Source organism: Nothobranchius furzeri, chromosome 14, assembly GCF_043380555.1.
Source record: "Nothobranchius furzeri strain GRZ-AD chromosome 14, NfurGRZ-RIMD1, whole genome shotgun sequence".
Lineage (NCBI taxonomy): Eukaryota > Metazoa > Chordata > Actinopteri > Cyprinodontiformes > Nothobranchiidae > Nothobranchius > Nothobranchius furzeri.
This window is the reverse complement of record NC_091754.1, coordinates 45143178-45162248: the sequence shown is the minus strand read 5'-3', so window position 1 is coordinate 45162248 and position 19071 is coordinate 45143178. Positions and strand designations below refer to the sequence as shown.

At 44.8% G+C, this 19071-nt stretch overlaps 1 protein-coding gene across 1 annotated transcript in view; it reads right to left on the bottom strand.

The window, feature by feature from the left end:
- Positions 1–18185, bottom strand: part of ireb2 (iron-responsive element binding protein 2) — a 38313-nt gene extending 20128 nt beyond the window's left edge. Inside the window, exons 1-6 of the mRNA XM_015952187.3 lie at positions 17867–18185; positions 9019–9105; positions 8680–8845; positions 8407–8544; positions 8079–8321; positions 5004–5073 (exon numbers count right to left, since the gene is read on the bottom strand). Of these exons, the coding sequence (XP_015807673.1) occupies positions 5004–5073; positions 8079–8321; positions 8407–8544; positions 8680–8845; positions 9019–9105; positions 17867–17891 (729 nt within the window). The 5' untranslated portion in view covers positions 17892–18185. The remainder of the gene's footprint in view (positions 1–5003; positions 5074–8078; positions 8322–8406; positions 8545–8679; positions 8846–9018; positions 9106–17866) is intronic.
- Positions 18186–19071: the final 886 nt, after the last annotated feature.

Here is a 19071-nt window from a genome sequence, read left to right as displayed (position 1 = left end):
GAAATAACTTCAGGTGAGACACGCCAATTCTGTGTCTCTAGATCAGGGATTCCCTAAGTGTGGTGCGCGCGAGCTGCTGCTAGGGGGTGCGTGGGGTGTAGCCAGAAACTCATTTGTGGGTGGGCCTAAGAAAAAGTAAGTGGGCACAATAAATGTAATTGAAAACAAGTATATAGTGTGTGTGTGTGTGTGTGTGTGTGTGTGTGTGTGTGTGTGTGTGTGTGTGTGTGTGTGTGTGTGTGTGTGTGTGTGTGTGTGTGTGTGTGTGTGTGTGTGTGTGTGTGTGTGTGTGTGTCCTCCGCATGTGCCCTAGCTTCATAATAATAATGCGCTCCGAGCTTCAGCACTCTGACCTGCGCACGCTGTTAATGTTAAGATATGTTCCGTATTTGATCATTTTTAACGGTGTATATATATATATATATATATATATATATAGCCATGCCCTGATGTGGGGCTGGGGGGTGCGTCGACATGGTCGGGACATAGAAGGGGGTGCGCGGCTAAATAAGTTTGGGAACCACTGCTCTAGATCATGCCAAACATCAAAAGCCTTTCTAGGCAGATGGTAATGCAGAGCAAGGACTATCAGTTTTAAAAGATATTATCATTCAAATAAGGTATTAAGCATGAAGGTCGAGTAACTCCTAAATCAACTTACCAGGGCCCCTTCAAGTTTCAGCAAGTTAAATTCAAGACTTTTTAACCCTCTCAGGCTCAAAATAAGTTTTGATAAAAGGACAAACAACTAAGTCCTTCAGGGGTACTTCTGAGTTTAAAATGCTCATGAAATACGTGTGTGTAGTAACCAGGTAGGTAGGTTTTAACATTGCACATCTGCCTCCAGAGGGTTAAGACTTTTTCAAGACCACTTATATAAAATATTAATACCCATTTCACAGCCCTACCGGCAAAACAAATCCTAGAACTTGTGTTCATTTATTCATCTCTTTTTTTTTATTATATTTTGCTAAAACACTCGGTAGAGTAGCAGAGCAGCCTGAGCTTTCACAAAAAGGGTAGCTGGGGTAGCTAGGCCCTTTCTACTGGTCTGCTGAGATGTTCTACGTTTGCCCTCTGCTGGAGGTCTGTGTGGTCTGTTGTTAATAATGCCTTGACTGCTACACAGCAATGAATGAATCAACATAATCGTTTATTCTAGAAATGCTTTGAATCTGATCTTAAATACACCAAATGAGTCTACTTGTTCAGTTTAATAATTATTTATTATCAGTATATATTCACATATTAATATTACTATATTAATAAACTGTTTAACACATTTGCTTTATAATAAATGAAAATAGACCTGCTCCAAGTGTTTGAGGAAGGAGTGATGTTTGAGGACTCTTGGTAACCGCACATTTACACTTGTTAGATTCGGATTTGTCTAAATTTGTATACAAAAAACATTACACAAGAGGTAACACTTCCTCTAAAAGTCAGTTCTAGCAAGCTGTAGCAGTTCGGCCAAACTGGGTCAGTAGCAGATGAACCATCCTTTTCAAGGTCAGACTTTCTTTGCAAAACTGCAAAACTTTATCAGAGAAACAACTCTTCAGATGTGAAACGTCTCGCCAGCAGACCCTGAGGTTATCTCTGACCAGCTGATGCAGATTCAGAGGAGCGCAGACTTCGACATCCAGAAGTCAAACTACTCGCTTGCCAAGGAGACTTTGTGGCCAGCAGGATCGCTGAGATGCCTCATCACACAGGTATCGTACTTGCACCTGGTGTCAGATGTTTTTAGTAATTTGATAACTTGTTAAACCTCAGTAAACATTCAGCCAGACTTATTTTACAACCCAGACATCACTATTTTCTAAGACACTTAATTAGGTTTTTTAAACATAACATCTAAGGTCATGTTTTATCATTGCTCATTCAGTGTCAGTTGATATTACCTTAAGTCAGCATGTACAATCATTTGTTCTGCATCACCCTAGTATTAAATATATTTTTATAAACTATATTTTTGTCTCTGTGTCAAATTATTATAAAGTTGTTTCCCTGGATTAACCAAAGTACCGAGTTTCATCATCAATTGAATATCAAAGGCTCAATAAAATTGATAATACACATTTTTATGGAATTTACATTTTATTGAATACCTTTATATTCTACTGGCAATTTATTAAAAGTAACCACCTACAAATTGTTACATAATGGCGAGCCAGCCAAGACGTACATCACAATCAACACTTTTTTAATCATTTGAGATTTTAAGATCTGTTTGCTGTGTTGGACATAAGAGCCTCTCTTCACTTATGTTCACGAGCGCTTTCTCATCAAACTCAAACCAGTTTCAAGCTGTTAAAGCAATAATATTGTCTTGTCCCTAAAAAGGAGTGAATGCTTGTGTTTAACTTGGCTCAAGGACGCTTGAATGCTAAAGTTAACCAAAGCTACCTTAATTGGATCTGATCAATCTGCGTTTTAATTACGGCCGGAACATTCCATTTTCACGCTTTGAAATTCCAGCTCAGCCGTGTCTGAAGCTGTTGTTCCATCTCATTAGACCTAAAACAGAGCACGCGTTTCGCCACACTCTTTTCCCGTAGTTAAGCTAACGACTAATTTCTAGCTTTTAAAATACGTAAGACTGCTACAACGCAACCCTTAGATGGACATAGTTTGTGAGCAAGCATTTTACTGGCATAAAGACGAAGCCACGGTACCAATAAAGGGTATTTCGTCAGCCAAAAGGCTTATTAGCCATACTAGCTAACGTTAGCACAGCTAACGTTTTTCATTTTCTTTTCCTGCTTCAGCTGCAAATATGTCTCCAGCTGACGCTGTCAGTGTGGATTTTCTGACTACTATGACTCTAGGTCAGTATGCCAACTCAGCCATCCATGCCTTGTCTGAACTATGCTCTTTATCCGACTACATCACGACTGTGACGCGGTCCACAACTCCCGACCAAGAGTCGACGCTGCGGTCCCTGACCGGAAAAGTTCTCTCTGAACTAAATCAGATTAGATCCCAAACTCGGCTCAATGATTTAAGTTGGTTTGCTATTGTTTTATCTCACCTCTGGCAAAATGAAGTCAAGAAACAAGTGGGCCCAGCAGCATCTTGAACAACTGAGTAAAGCAAAGACTGAGGCAGATGAACGTATATTAACTCTCAAGGAGGAAAAGGACGTGGCAGGGAGGAGGATCACTAACAGATGAGGTAAAACTGACCAGGTCCAGGGTATGGAGAAAATAAAAAAATCAGGGGAAAGAAATTCTTGTGTTAACACAAAAGCTGCAGGCTGCTGATAAGAGGGCTTCCTCTCTGCCAGTGCCTCAGCATGTCGAAGATAGACCCAATTAGGTGGGGAGGGCGTGTCTCCGCCCCTCCAGCTGTGTCATCTGTTTGCACAGGTGCTGTCACTTCTCACACCAGCTTTATGTTTCCACCCCCACTGCCACCCAAGCACTTATTGGAGAGTACCCAGGCAGCAACAGTCCACCACCAACCACGAGGCAGAGAGCCCCAACGGAGGAAACACTTGAAGAAGGATTATTACAAGATGAAATAACATAATAGTAAAAGTAAGTAAATAAATAATAGAGAATTTAAATACTGAAATAATATAGATGTAAAATAAAACTGTGATAAAATGTAATCAATGTAATTATGCAAAGCAAGTAATCTACTATAATAAATAAAAATCATTTAAAAGCTAAGCTAAGAAGGTGGGTCTTGAGCCTGCACTTAAAAACACGAACGCTCTCTACGGCCCTGAGGTCCTCCAGCAGCCTGTTCCAGAGGCGAGTGCTGTAATACTGAAAAGACGCGTTGCCGTGAATGTGAGTCCTGACTTTAGGGATAACCAGACCAGAGGAGTGCAGAGGCTGCGAGGGTTCATATGGTAAAAGCAGTTCTGAGAGATAAGAGGGCCAAGACCATTAAGACACTGCTCAGGAGAGCTGAGATGTCTTCAGCTTGGTGCAGCAAAGGCAGAGCAAGAGACACTTGTAGTGTGTGCATACTGGGCATTCAACATGCTGGGAAGGACAGCTCCATGATCCGCTTGCCTTCATACTACTTCCACATTCGTCTTTCCCTTCAGGCATCTACAAAGCAAATCTTTAATTCCCAGTTTGTCACTAACATTCCGTTCACAGCGAAGTCAGACAAAAACACAAGGCCAGCCGACAGAGGGAGACACACTAATGAACAAAAATGAATTCTAAATTGATTTTAGTGAATGGCTGCAATATAACAAAGAGTGAAAAATTGACAGGGGTCTGATTATTTTCCGTATCCACTAGGCCGAGCTACTGCTAACAGAAGCGTCCTCCCCTTCTGGTCGCCTCATGGGCTCCTGAACAAAAGAAAAAAATCAGTGTACCCTGCGTGGCTGAAAGACTTATTTTATGGTCCGCTTTGCCTTTTGCCCTGAATCACTTACACTGCCGGATCAAAAGTCAACACCAAACAAAAAGGTTAGCTTTGGTTACGACACACATTGTAAGAGATGCAGGCCTTGTTTCTATAAGCTTCTGCAACATCCCCAGGTTTATCTCCATCCAGTGTTGCAATAATGTCTCACTAAGATCTTGCATTGATGATGGTGGTCTGACCGCTGCACAGAGCCTTCTCTACACATCCCAAAGATGGGGTTAAGGTTTGGACTCTGTGGTAGCCCACCCATGTGTGAAAATCATGTCTCATGCTCCCTGAACCACTCTCTCACTATCTGAGCCTGATAAATCCTGGAATGTGGCCGTGCCATTAGAGAAGATGGAATAACCTGGTCATTTAGGATATTCAGGCAGTCCTGGCCAAGTGGGCGGGGAAAACCAGTCTTCTCTTTGTACAACATTACTATTGGGTTGTTTCTGGCTATTTTACAGGGCTTCTGGGCCATTTTGAGTCAAAACAACATTTCATTATTTATGTAAAGGCTAAAAGGCCATTTTCCAAGAGCAAAAAACATTCCTCTATTACCCCTTTAAAGAACGTACAGAACTGAAACATTAAAAACAAAATGGAACTCATTCTGATACCTTATAGAACTGAAGTCTCTCTTTGTTTCTGAACAATTCCATTTCTTGATTCTTCAAAGCTGTTTCAGTTCTGAAAAAAAAAAGAAGTAGTGGGAAGCTCCAGAAGAACAGAAAGCTGCAGTTTAATTCTAAAACAAAAAGACAAGCTGAAAAACTCTGCAAACATAATTTATGTTGATGAAGACCGGAAATGAGATTAAAGCTGGGTGTTTGTGAAACCATTACCACTACCACTATCATCAATACCACCATCATCACCATCACCACCATCATCATCATCACCATCACCACCATCATCACCATCACCACCACCATCTCCACCACCACCATCATCATCACCACCATCTCCATCACCATCATCATCACCACCACCATCATCATCACCACCATCTCCATCATCACCACCATCTCCATCATCACCATCACCACCATCATCATCATCACCACCACCACTATCATTATCATCACCACCATCATCACCACTATCATTATCATCATCATCATCACCACCATCACTATCATTATCATCACCACCATCATCACCACTATCATTATCATCATCATCATCATCATCATCATCATCACCACCATCACTATCATTATCATCACCACCATCATCACCACTATCATTATCATCATCATCATCATCACCACTATCATCATCATCATCATCACCACCATCACTATCATTATCATCACCACCATCATCACCACTATCATTATCATCATCATCATCATCACCACTATCATTATCATCACCACCATCATCACCACTATCATTATCATCACCACCATCATCACCACTATCATTATCATCATCATCATCATCACCCTCTCCACCAGCATCACCACCAACATCATCACCATCATCATCGCCATCATCATCATCACCACCATCTACACCATCACCACCACCATCATCATCATCACCACCACCAACATCACCATCATCATCATCACCACCACAATCACCCCCACCATCATCACCACCACTATCATCATCATCATCATCATCATCATCACCATCACCACCATCATCACCATCACCACCACCATCTCCACCACCACCACCATCTCCACCACCACCATCATCATCACCACCATCTCCATCATCACCACCATCATCATCATCACCACCACCAACATCATCATCATCATCATCACCACCACAATCACCCCCACCATCATCACCACCACTATCATCATCATCATCATCATCATCATCATCATCATCACCATCACCACCATCATCACCATCACCACCACCATCTCCACCACCACCACCATCTCCACCACCACCATCATCATCACCACCATCTCCATCATCACCACCACCACTATCATTAACATCACCTCCATCACCACCACTATCATTATCATCACCACTATCATTATCATCATCATCATCATCATCATCATCACCACCGCCATCACCATCACCACCATCATCACCATCATCATCATCACCATCTCCACCAGCACCACCACCAACATCATCACCATCATCATCATCATAATCATCACCACCATCATCACCATCATCATCATCATCACCACCACAATCACCCCCACCATCATCATCATCATCATCATCACCATCACCACCACCATCTCCACCACCACCACCATCTCCACCACCACCACCATCATCATCATCATCATCATCACCATCACCACCACCATCTCCACCACCACCACCATCTCCACCACCACCATCATCATCACCACCATCTCCATCATCACCACCATCTCCATCACCACCATCATCATCATCATCACCACCACCACTATCATTATCATCACCACTATCATTATCATCATCATCATCATCACCACCATCATCACCACTATCATTATCATCATCATCATCATCATCATCATCACCACCACCACCATCACCAGCATCACCACCAACATCGTCACCATCATCATCGCCAACATCATCATCATCATCATCATAATCATCACCACCATCTACACCATCACCACCACCAACATCACCATCATCATCATCACCACCACAATCACCCCCACCATCATCACCACCACCACCACCATCACCATCTCCACCATCATCACCACCATCACCATCTCCACCAACAGCATCATCATCCATCATCATCCATCATCACTACCATCATCACCATCTCCACCATCATCACCACCATCACCATCTCCACCAACAGCATCATCATCCATCATCATCCATCATCACTACCATCACCATCTCCACCATCATCACCACCATCACCATCTCCACCAACAGCATCATCATCCATCATCATCACCACCATCACCATCTCCACCAACAGCATCATCATCCATCATCATCCATCATCACTACCATCATCATCACCATCATCATCATCATCATCACCACCACCATCATCATCATCATAATCATCATCACCACCGCCACCACTATCATTATCACCACCAACATCATCACCACCTTCATCATCATTACCACCACCACCATCATCATCACCACCTTCTTCATCATCATTACCACCATCATCACCACCACCATCTTCATCATCATCCTTCATCACCACCATCTTCATCACCACCACCACCACCATCATCATCATCACCACCATCATCACCACCACTATCATCATCATCATCCTTCATCCCCATTATCACCATCACTATCATCATCATCATCCTTCATCACCATTATCACCATCACTATCATCACCAACATCATCATCATCACCACCTTCTTTATCATCATTACCACCAACATCATCATCACCACTATCATTATCATCATCACCATCATCATCCTTCATCACCATCATCATCATTAATCACCATCCTTCATCACCATTATCACCACCACTATCATCATCATCATCCTTCATCACCATTATCACCATCACTATCATCACCAACATCATCATCATCACCACCTTCTTTATCATCATTACCACCAACATCATCATCACCACCTTCTTTATCATCATTACCACCAACATCATCATCACCACTATCATCGTCATCATCACCATTACCACCACCACCATCACCACCACCACCACCATCATTATCATCATCATCACCATCACTCACTCAGAGATGGGTTGGAGGTGGAAAGGACAGAGGAGAGGAGTATTTTCTATCTGCTGGACAGAGGCTGGAGATGGACCCAAAGATGTGGGCGAGTCACTGCAGGCAGCTTTACTACAAGAGCCTCTCCGGTCTCCACACTGGAAGTCCCCTCTGATGAAAGGCCTGGAGGCAGTGGAGCGAGAGGAGGCCTGGTTCTGGGTGGGACCGTCCCCTCCGCCAGGATTGGGAGTGTTCTGTATGGCACTGGAGATAAAACTTACATTAAAGAATAAACTTCTATTACCCCATTTACTCAAAGTTCTTGAAACCGACCATCTAAGACACAGACCATTTACTAAAATCAATCTGGAAAGAGTGGTCTACTATCAGGTCCGTGGGACACTTAGGGTTGATTAGAGCGGGGTCCACACCGTGTTTGGCTACAGCGTCCCTCATGGCGGCCAGGTCCACCATAGCAGGAATCCCTCTGTCAGAAGAAAACATCAAAACAGAAAATCAGCCTTCTTCATGGAGTTAGGTAAACCAGGGAAACCCACTCACTTGGTTATGAGCTTCATAATTCTTTAATTTAAGGTTTTGACCTAAAATCAAACAAACTCACGTGAAATCCTGCAGAATGACTCGTGCAGGTGAGAATGGCACCTCAGCTTTATCCTGTTGCTCCTGCCAGGCAAGGATCTTCTGCACATCTTCCATTTTTGTGTAAAAACCATCACAGTTACGAATGGCTGCCTCCAGTAGGACGCGGATAGAAAAAGGAAGTTTGTCTAAGGGACAAGATCAAAGGTATGTGTTGAGCTGCTCACTGTCCATGTCACCACCCTGCTCACATCTGCATGTTTTCACATGAAATCAGTGCAAGTTGCATCATTCATAAACATACAACAACGCTGACTCCTCATCAAACAGGCACATCTCCAGTGGGAGGGCCAAAACTCACCATATCTTGGATCGTTTAATTTTTGTGGATTGAAGAACTTGATCCTGCCATCTTTAAGGGTGTCGATTAGATGGTGGAATGGGTGCTCTGCAGAGAAGATATAAACAGTTCTAGAGCCAGAACCCTTCAAGTCCTCGGTGCGGCTGCTAGAGGACTTCCAGCTTCATTTTATGAAACCAAAGAAGGATGCCACCTCCCTTCTTATGTCTTTAAGCCAGATTAGTAAACAAAAACAGACAGAAGGCCACACCTACTCTCTATAGCGCTGCTCGTCTCTAAAGCCCGCCTCTCGCCCCCTGCCCCTGAGATCACACCAATCAGATACCAGCATTTATTCACCTAGAAGAACTGTCGAAGTTCAAACAGACTTGTTTCAGCGTAGCTCACAGACATGAAAACAGGTGAAGGGGGTAAAAGGTGTTTAGCCTGGTCCTCAGCTGTGAGGGCGGGGACATAGAGAGGACATCAGGTGATGGGTTGTTGGTTAGGGTTAGGGTTTTAGTGAGCAGATGTCATTTCACACACCATTGCTTTTTAAAATGTTATTTAATTATATTTAAAAGTAAACTTGAGCATTAAAAACTAAATAAATCATTGATGAAAGATAAATAAATAACATAATTAGCCTAGTTTGTCTCATTTCAGAAACGTGACAAAGCACGAAGCAGGCTCTGCTGCTGAAAACACTGAAACCATAAAGAATCCTAAATTGGTTGGATGCTTAAATGATATTCGCTGATAATAATAATAATAATAATCATCCATCCATCCGTTTTCAGATGCTCATCCAGAGTCGAGTCGGGGGGGGGGGGGGGGGGGGGAGCCTAAGCCCCTCCCACATTAGTGTATACAGAAAAAGAATAATAAAATAAAGAGACCATTTCTCCGTCGAAGAAAGTGGGTTATGTATTGTAACCCCAGATTCTATGAGTATAGCTCCGCCCTTTAAGCCATCACTTATTCGATTAAAGGCGGAGCCCGATGTAGTCAACGCCACACTGGTTAAGAACCAAACCTGAGCGGACTCTGAGGCTTCTGCCCAAACAAGTCTCCACAGCTGCCAGCAGGCGCAAATATGTGCGAGCAGCTGGAGAACACGATGATGTAGCATACAGCTGATGAGAATCAACCCTAAAGGTTGCCTAGCAACAGGCAGGAATGTGGAGGTTGTCATCATCAAGAACAACACCATGTGAAACATGGTCAGAACATGGAAGTGCGGGTGCATATGAACATAAGGGTAAGAAACGAAATGGCAGTTTCTGTATCCAAACCTCAGCAACAGTTGTGAACAGGCAGAACTGTGAGCCAGCACCACATTAGCAGCTAGGCTGGTGGACACACCTCTGAGGTAAAACCTCACAAAGGAAGATGGTGATGACCATAAAGCAAGCCATGCATATGTCTGCTATAGACATGTTTGTGTATGTAGCAGACGGTTTTGGCCAAAGCGACTTACAGGTGATAATGAAGCAGCAGCTTCATTATCACCTGAGGCTAACAACAACAACACTATTCAGTCAATCCTAGGTAGCAGTGAGGCAGCATAACCAATCCTAGAGGGAAGTGAACACAGAGTGGGAAGTAGAGTGGGGGAGGGGTAGACAAGACAAAGTATGAATGAGATGATGGTTGTACAGGATGACAGATGATGAATGTGGTGGAAAGTAAGCAAGATGCTTGTAGCAAAACCTTGCTACAGAAGAAGAAATCGCCCATGTGGAATGTGCCTTTAAACTGTCGGAAGCATCCAGACCAGAGGACGCATAGGCGATCGTGATGATGTCACACTGTCATTATGTAAGACGCTGAGATGACAGAGGCTGCCACAGAGAAACAATCTATCTGTGTGAGCAAATGCAGCAGGTGTGACGCAGCATCTTTCTCTGACTCATGAGGAGGAGGAAAAAAACCCCGCCAGAGAAATGGGTCTGGACCTGAAAGAGCTGATGATGCTATTGGGGATGAACGCAAGGTTGGGGCACAGAACAGCTGAACCCTCATCATCCCTGATCCTGAGGCAAGAGGGCGAGACAGAAAGAGCAGTCAGGTCACTCACTCTCTTGAATGACATCAGAGCCAGCAAAATTGCAACCTTAAGGGACAAAAAAATTCTGTGGAACTTGGCCCAAAGGCTGAAAGGGAGCCTGAGAATACCCAAGCAGAACCACAGCCAAAACCCATTGTGGAGTCAGAGATGCAGGAGCAGGTCTGAGCCTTTGAACGCCCTTTAAGAAGTGTTTGGTGAGGGGATGGCTACAGACAGATCTATCCCCATATCCCTGATGACAGGAGGAAACAGCCACATGTGCGGAACGCCTGCTCTGGACCACATCGAGTGACAGACTGAGACACACTAAACGTGGCCGTTCGGTGGTCAGACCCACAAATGCTGATCCAAGATCGGTGGGTGTCTGATGGTTCCACCTGCCTGCAGGAGTGCATCCTACCTCCAACGCAGGCACCACAGGCGTGCTTTCACCAGCAGCTGCAGTGAGGAGCCACCAGAATAAACAATAGTTGTTCCTGCCTGACTCGTACCAGGAGGCGTTGAATCAGCAGAACCGGGAGGATGCGTAAAGAAGGAGCCTGGGCCATGGTTTCTGGGCGAAAGCATCCTCACCGAGCAGGGCGAATTCCAGCAAGCTAAGAGAGAACCACGGCCTGCAGTGTGTGTTCTCACGAGACTAACAGATCCACAGCCACCTCCCCGAACCTGTCCCAAACCTGAAATATGAGATCAGGGTGGACATGCCACTCCGAGTTAGGTGGGCCACCTCTGAACATAATGTCCGTTCCGACATTCAGAATGCCCAGAATATAAACGGTTTCATCGACAGGTGCGTCTGAGCCCAGCACAGAAGCATTCTGGCCAACCTCAGAAGCGCAGTCAAGCGAACCCCGCCTGGCGGTTTATATACACAACTGCGGCCTGGTTGCTCGTGAACAACAGCATGGCAGTTTTGGAGCAGAGGTGCAAAGTGAAGAATCGTTTTGTGGACCATCGGAGGTTCAAACACATTTATGTGCCCATAAGTGCGTGGAGGCCAACTGTCGCCCACTGAATGGGACAAAAATGCACCCCTCCATCCTGACAGAGATGCATCTGTAATACTGAGACATGGAAGGTCAAGCAGCCGAGCGGGACTTCGCATCTCAGGGTCTTGGGATTCCCCCACTGAGGGAGGGATGACCAACATGCAGCGCTTGTGGTGGATCGGGTGAACCTTGAGATGTCTGAACCATTTATGCATGCATCTCATGTGAAGCAGACCCAGAGGAACCACCACGTGACCCATTGCCATCTTGCCCAACGGTCTCATAATTGTCAGGGCTGACAGTGTGACAAAGGCGCATGCACCCGAGCATCGAAGTCAACTCCACCATTCTCGGCTGAGACAAGCGAGCTTTCATTATCCCGGAGTTCAGTTCCACTTCCAAGAATGTGACCACCTGAGAAGGGATCACGGAGCCTTTCTCCCAATTAATGGAAAACTCCAACCCGATCAGGTGTTCCACCAGGGTCTGTGAGTCCAATTCAGGCTTGGAGCAGGTCAGAAGCAAGAGATTGTCTAAGCAAAAGAGGATCCTCATGCCCTCTGAGGGTGAGGGTTGAAGCGCCACCTCCAGGCATTTGGTGAAAATGCAAGGGGCGAGAGAGTAACTGAACGGGAGTCTGTTATACTGGTAATGGACTCCGTCTAAGGAGAAATGCAGGGATTTCCTGTGTTTTGGGATTACTGAAATGTGAAAATAAGCATCCCTCAAGTCGATGGAGGTGAACCAATAACGTGGGCACATATTGCTCTGAGCCTGTTTGACAGACAGCCTGCGGAAGTGTTTTACGGCCACGAAGCAGTTGAACAAAGACCGATCAAGAATGGGCCTGACACCTCCCGTCTTCTTCGGGACCAGGAAGTAGCAGGAGTAGAACCCTAAACTTTCTTTGCCTTTCGGAACCCTGGGAAGCTTTCTTTACCAGGAGTTCCAGCAGTTCTGACCTGAGAACGAGACTGATCCGATGACGTCTGTTTGGTCTCCACAATCCCAGCGAATGGGGGAGGATAAGACCGAAACTGGAGCTTGTGACCATGACGCATGATGTTGTGCATCCATGCACGCATGTGGCAAGTACGTGCCAATTCCTGCACATGTTGAGAGAGGATGCGCATGCAGAGCCTGGGCCTGACGCGCACTTGAGCCATTGTCGAGCCCCTACCACCGTCGCTACATCTGCCTGAAGTGCGGGAGCAACCCATGGGGGTTGTTTAACTCACTGCCAGCCGTTTCCTGATCAGAAAGCGTTTTTCATTGATTTTTTAAGAGTCACAGAACGTTGCGCGCTAGGATGATGTCAACGCAAAAACAACCAAAACAAAGAGCAGACTCACCTCTTACATCAGGAAGGATCCGCGCGTTTGGAGCGTTATCCGTTCTGACCGGTGGCGCTAGTGCTCGGCAGCCTCGCCTCTGTCAGTACGCCCCAGAGCAGCTTTGGCTACATCGTAGCTCGTCCCCACCAGTGTGTGAATGTGTGTGTGAATGGGTTGTGTTGTAAAGCGCCTTGGGGGGTTCCAGGACTCTAGAAGGCGCTATATCAAATACAGGCCATTTACCATTCATAATTTGTTGTTGAATTGTGATCAGCAGAAGCTTTTCTGGTTCGCACCTCATTTTTTTACAGCAGTGGCCCAAAATGATCTCCTAACACATGGATTTACTGCTTCCTGATCATGTGACGTGTGACGAATGCAGATGAAGATCAGCTTTAGAGCTGGGATGTTTCTTCTAATGGTGCGGGGGCTCGTTCCGACGCCCACACAGTAAAAAAATGCAAATGACAACTTTAGTCAGCTCCATGAGGGAGAGACATGCACAGACGGAGATGTTTTGCTCTCCGACTCCTGGGAGTGTTGCAAAGCAATTCCCTGCCAGGACAACAGATGGCGTAGCGCTGCTCTGTGGTATCCTGTCATGTTTCCGGTCCACGATATTGCATTCACTATTGTGCTCATTAGAGCTGCCACGATTAGTCGACTCGTCATAACGATGTCGACTAATAAAATACCGGACAATTAATTTAATAGTCAAAGCGCCGTTTATTTCATAAATATGTTTTTAACCTCACCTGCTGCGGCACGTTCAGCGGTTGCTTCCTGCCTTTTGCTCAGCTGCTGCTTTAGCTCTGAGGCGCATGCACAGTAGTGGCCATCCAGCTCAGCCTTCATCACCGAAGAAAGTAAACGTGGCGAGTCGACAACGTAGCTGAAAGTTTTGTGACCATTATACAAAGATAAAAGAAAGACCCGTAGGGTGCAAACTCTGCAAAGTGAAACTCTCCCTTCACAGGTGCACATTGACGATGCACGAGTATCTTAGGAGGAAGAACGACATAACGGAGAACAAAGAGTCGCCTCTGTAAGTTTAGCTCTTGTTAGCTGCTAACATCAACAGAGTTACTTGTATTTATAGCTGTAGCAACACCAGTAGTGGTGGTGACTTTATTACCTTTAGAACACGTTTGTATGTCACGTATTTTTGCTCTAACGATTAATTTCATCCCGCTACATTACAGCAGTAATAACAGTGCTCCTTGTCAGTGGACCAGTTTGTTACGTGCACACCTCAGCAAGCAAACGTCCTGACCGAGGCCATTGTGAGCACGTTGGTTAGCAGACTCTTGTCCATGGTCGGTATCAAGGTTTCAGAGAGATGATCAAGCAGCTCAACCAGGGTTACCACAACAACCACAGACATATATATGACAACAACCTTCTACCAGGCTGATCCCACTTCACCACCTTGGCGGAAAAGAAGAATTACACAACTTTTAAAGTGTGCGTGTGTGTGTGTGTGTGTGTGTGTGTGTGGTGTGTGTGTGTGTGTGTGTGTGTGTGTGTGTGTGTGTGTGTGTGTGTGCTTCTCTCTCTGGAGACAAATAAAATAAACATTAGAATAAATTGCACGATAAAATAAAAAGTTGCTGACTGAACAACAAGAAACTAATATTTTTAATGCATTAAACATTTGATTTGTTAAATCTTAACCTACATTATGTGATATAACAGAATTATTAATCTGGTAAATAAACTAACTTTAACATCTTTTATCTTTACGGTAAAGAAGACCCTCAGAGCTGTCGATGGTCCCTGACTGCTGACGTCTGGACCAGCCGTGCTACAGAGGCGTACCCTGGTCCTGCTATCTCTTGAGTTAAGATTGGAAGATGAAGCGCTTCAACCTTGACACCAAGACTCTGGTGAACACAAGTCATTTTGGTTTTAGGTGCCTACTTCCACCTGACTGTAAAATTTGTATTAACAAGTTACAAAGTTGCTGGTAAGCTATCATCTTGTCTTTATTATTAGATGGCACATAGCTGATCACAGCTAATGATGGTATATTAGAGCATCCAGGTGCAATAAGCTAAACCTTTATTAATGACACGATTAGTCGGCTACTAATATAGTTGGTTGTGGCAGCTCTAGTGTTTATATATTTCAGAGACTTTTTGACGTGGACAAATTTGTCTCTCAGACTCCTCCACCTCTTTGTGCACTCTCCACCCGTCATTTCCGTTCACCAATAAAACGCTTGCTTTTCACTTTTACTCCCCCAGTCATGGGGGAGTAAAACGTTCATATTTTTAGAGTTTTCCGTGAGGTATTCTTCAAGCTGCTCTGCATCTGCCGCTAGATGTCCTCAGCTCTCTTTATGTTTTTGAGGGCGCAATGGCGGCGTTGTAGGTGACAGCGGCGTCCTGACCAATCACAAGCTTGCGTTCTCCGTCTCGTCGGGACAGATGTTTAGAAAAGAGAGCCCTCAAAAGGGTGGATAATGATGTTGCGTGCGTCCATCCCAATGCAGGCGGAGACGTATAAATTAGGTTTACGCAGCATCTAGCTGTGCGTGTTCAGGACAACCATAGTCTGGCAGTCAGACATACCTAGTAGCTTCAAAGCTTTGCTGGCAAAGAACCACTTTCCGTAGTGAAGGAACATCGGTGACATGATGCTCTACAGCTGGATGGAATTGACAGATGAGAAGACCAAGTTAAAGATGGAACCAACTGCACCGACAACAGAAAAGAGCTCGGGTAAGAAACGTTTCTCCCGACAGTCGGCACCAAGAAGCTCCCAATTGGTAACAGTGAATTTCTGTAGCTGGAGTAGCGTGAGTGAGGTCTGCTTCAGAGTGTCACATCGTAGTACAAGTCCAGTTGGTACAAGTGTCAGAAAGAGGCCCAAAGGAACTCCTAAGTTTCTGAGCACAGGCCATCTCAGGGTCGAATTAGCTAAACACCTTCTGGGTAACCAGACAGTGGTCGGTATTAAACTCTGGCTACAGATCCCAACATCTGGGACATGATGTGTTGCAGAATACGGACAAAGGACAGGCCTTCGTAGGAAGTGAGAGTAAAGAAGAAACATTTGAAAACTGATTGTGTCGCAAAACAAGACGGCTGCATGGTGGCGCAGTTGTTAGCACTGTTGCGTCGCAGCAAGAAGGTTGCAGGTTCGAAACTCGGCTGCGATCGTTCTGCGTGGAGTTGCATGTTCTCCCCGTGCAAGCATGGGTTTCCCCCACAGATCATAAAGTGCCCTGTAGGTTCACAATAATAAAAGCATCTGCCAAATAAACATATCGGGTTTTCTATTAGCCAACAAGCTCGCAGACATATGACTTTACCATGGTACTCAGGCATCCTGTCACACTGACTAGTGGCCTTGCAGCAATGCCCACACATCTGTGAAAAGCTGCCTGCCATAGGCTCTGCAAGGCAGCCAGGACGGAACATAGACTAAACTGAGATGTCTCAATAACAATCAACGATGGTGCAGGTCAGGGCCTGCTGACACGTTCATCTCAGGCTGACTGTCAGTTGAACTTCATCAGATTTTATAAATGTTAAAATAGTAAGTAAACTGCATTGATATAGCAGTCATCACCGAAAGAGAATCACAAAGGGATCAAAAACAAATGACAATGATAGTCATGAAATGATTAATTGATCATAAATAGCATACAACAGATGAAAGGTGATTGGTTTTCTTATTTTTAACAGGAATTCACAAAGTAAAACGCAGCTGTAAATAAAAGTGGTTTGTTTTTGTTTTTCGGGGTCAGCTGCTTTCTGAAGGTTACGACTGTCAACACTATGTAAGGATAAAGGAGCGATCACTTTTCTACCTGGGCTTCGGACCTTCTAGAAGGTTCTGGTTTGTGGACCTGAGGTCTCGGGATAGAGCATTGACAGTTCAGTGATGTAGGGAGGAGCTTGACCACGTCGAGCCCTGAGAGTTCTACTCAGGTGTTCACAGGTAACCAGAGCTGACTCGTTGGTATGGGGGTGGTGTGAGCTCTCGTTGGCTCCAGCTAGGAGCCTCTAATATGTTATAACAATGTGTTATATAAGAGTTATTTCTCTGTTTCACGATGACAAGGTGAACCGGACAGGAGCAAAGCTAGCTAGACTGAGGCAGCTAACCTAGCCTCTTATCGACAAACACACGGGCGTAGGGGACTAATCGAGATACCAGCTGGACGTCCTCCGGTGATAACAGGCTAGTTAAAGCAACACGTAAACGTGAGCGGAGTATATTACAGCTGTGGCATTAAGTACCGGTAAAACACAACAGTACAGGTGTGTTTAAGATCGTGTAGGCATTACCGAGATAGCTGTTAGCTTCTATGTCTGACATACTGGGGCCGGGACATTTCATGACCCTCACTTTGTGCAAACAACGGTTCTGTTCTGAGCTGTTCCAGTTTTCAATAATGTCTCGACGAGGTAACGAGATGTACACGCAGCAGTCAGTGGACGTTTCCTTAAAATAAAGCCGTTTACCTTTGACTTGGGTAGTCAGCGCCATGATGACTTCTGAAATCAACGCCGAGCTGTTCTGTTCTCCGCACGGTAGACCACAACCAACCAATCAGAATACACAAGCGAACCATTCTAACCAATCAGAATACTGAGACTGCCCAGAGCTGACCAATCAGCACGCATATCGTCACTGGCACGCCCACCCAAAAGACCTGACAAAATCAATGTTTTAATTGCATTTTAAAAACAAGATAAGCAAGTACAGTTAAAAAAATGAACGAGAACAATAAAAATATGATTTTTGTTCCTACTACAATTTTTACATTAAAGGTGCTGTAACGAGTCTCCAAACAAGCAGGTGTAACAGAGATGAAAATGTAGCCTAGTGAACTAGACCAAATTCTTGCTTTGCAAAGTTTGGTCTAGGCATGCTCCATTGGAACCTCAGCAGCTCCTACCAGGACTCTGGCTAGCCAATCACAGCCCTCTATAGGGGTTTCAAACACATAAAGAGCTGTGATTGGTCCATAATGGTGGGCCAATCATAGTGCTCTATCTGCTTAGTGAACAAATCACAGAGCTTTATCCGCTTTGTGGGCCAATCAGGGCACTCTATATGCCGCTTTGTGGGCCAATCAGGGCACTCTATATGCCTGGTGGGTGGGATGATGCAACAGAGTGAAACAAGAGTATGTCACATTCATTCTCCAGTGGAATGCGGAGATCATTTGAAAGACAACGGTAGAACCCGCCCCACAACCGAGAGCCGTCAATGGAGCATGGCCAGACTAAATAATACATTTATTTAGTCTGGCTTGCCAGGCTAATGAAAATGTGAATTTCACCAAAAGTGATGTGCAGTGATTGTTTGTTTTTGGAGCCGCCTACTGGTGGTTAGGCGCAACTGCATGCAACGGGTCCTTCAGGCGCATTCAAGGCCCCTCCCACCAAAGCAGTAATGAAAGCTGGTGGAGGTAGGTGTACTGTGAAGCCGCTCTGCACTTAAAGTCATTTTAACCTTTAATTAATATATCAATAGGACTTGTTACAGATATTTAAGTGTTGTTAGAGCATATTTTGAAAAAGGTTATGTGTTTGCATTAAATTAATAACTTTATAGCCGAGATTCACGCTAATGGAAGCTAGCTTTTCAGTCCTTTTAGTAATGTTTGGGTTTTTCTTTTTGCCTTGAACAGACCGTTGTATGCAGTTGCAGCGCACACACA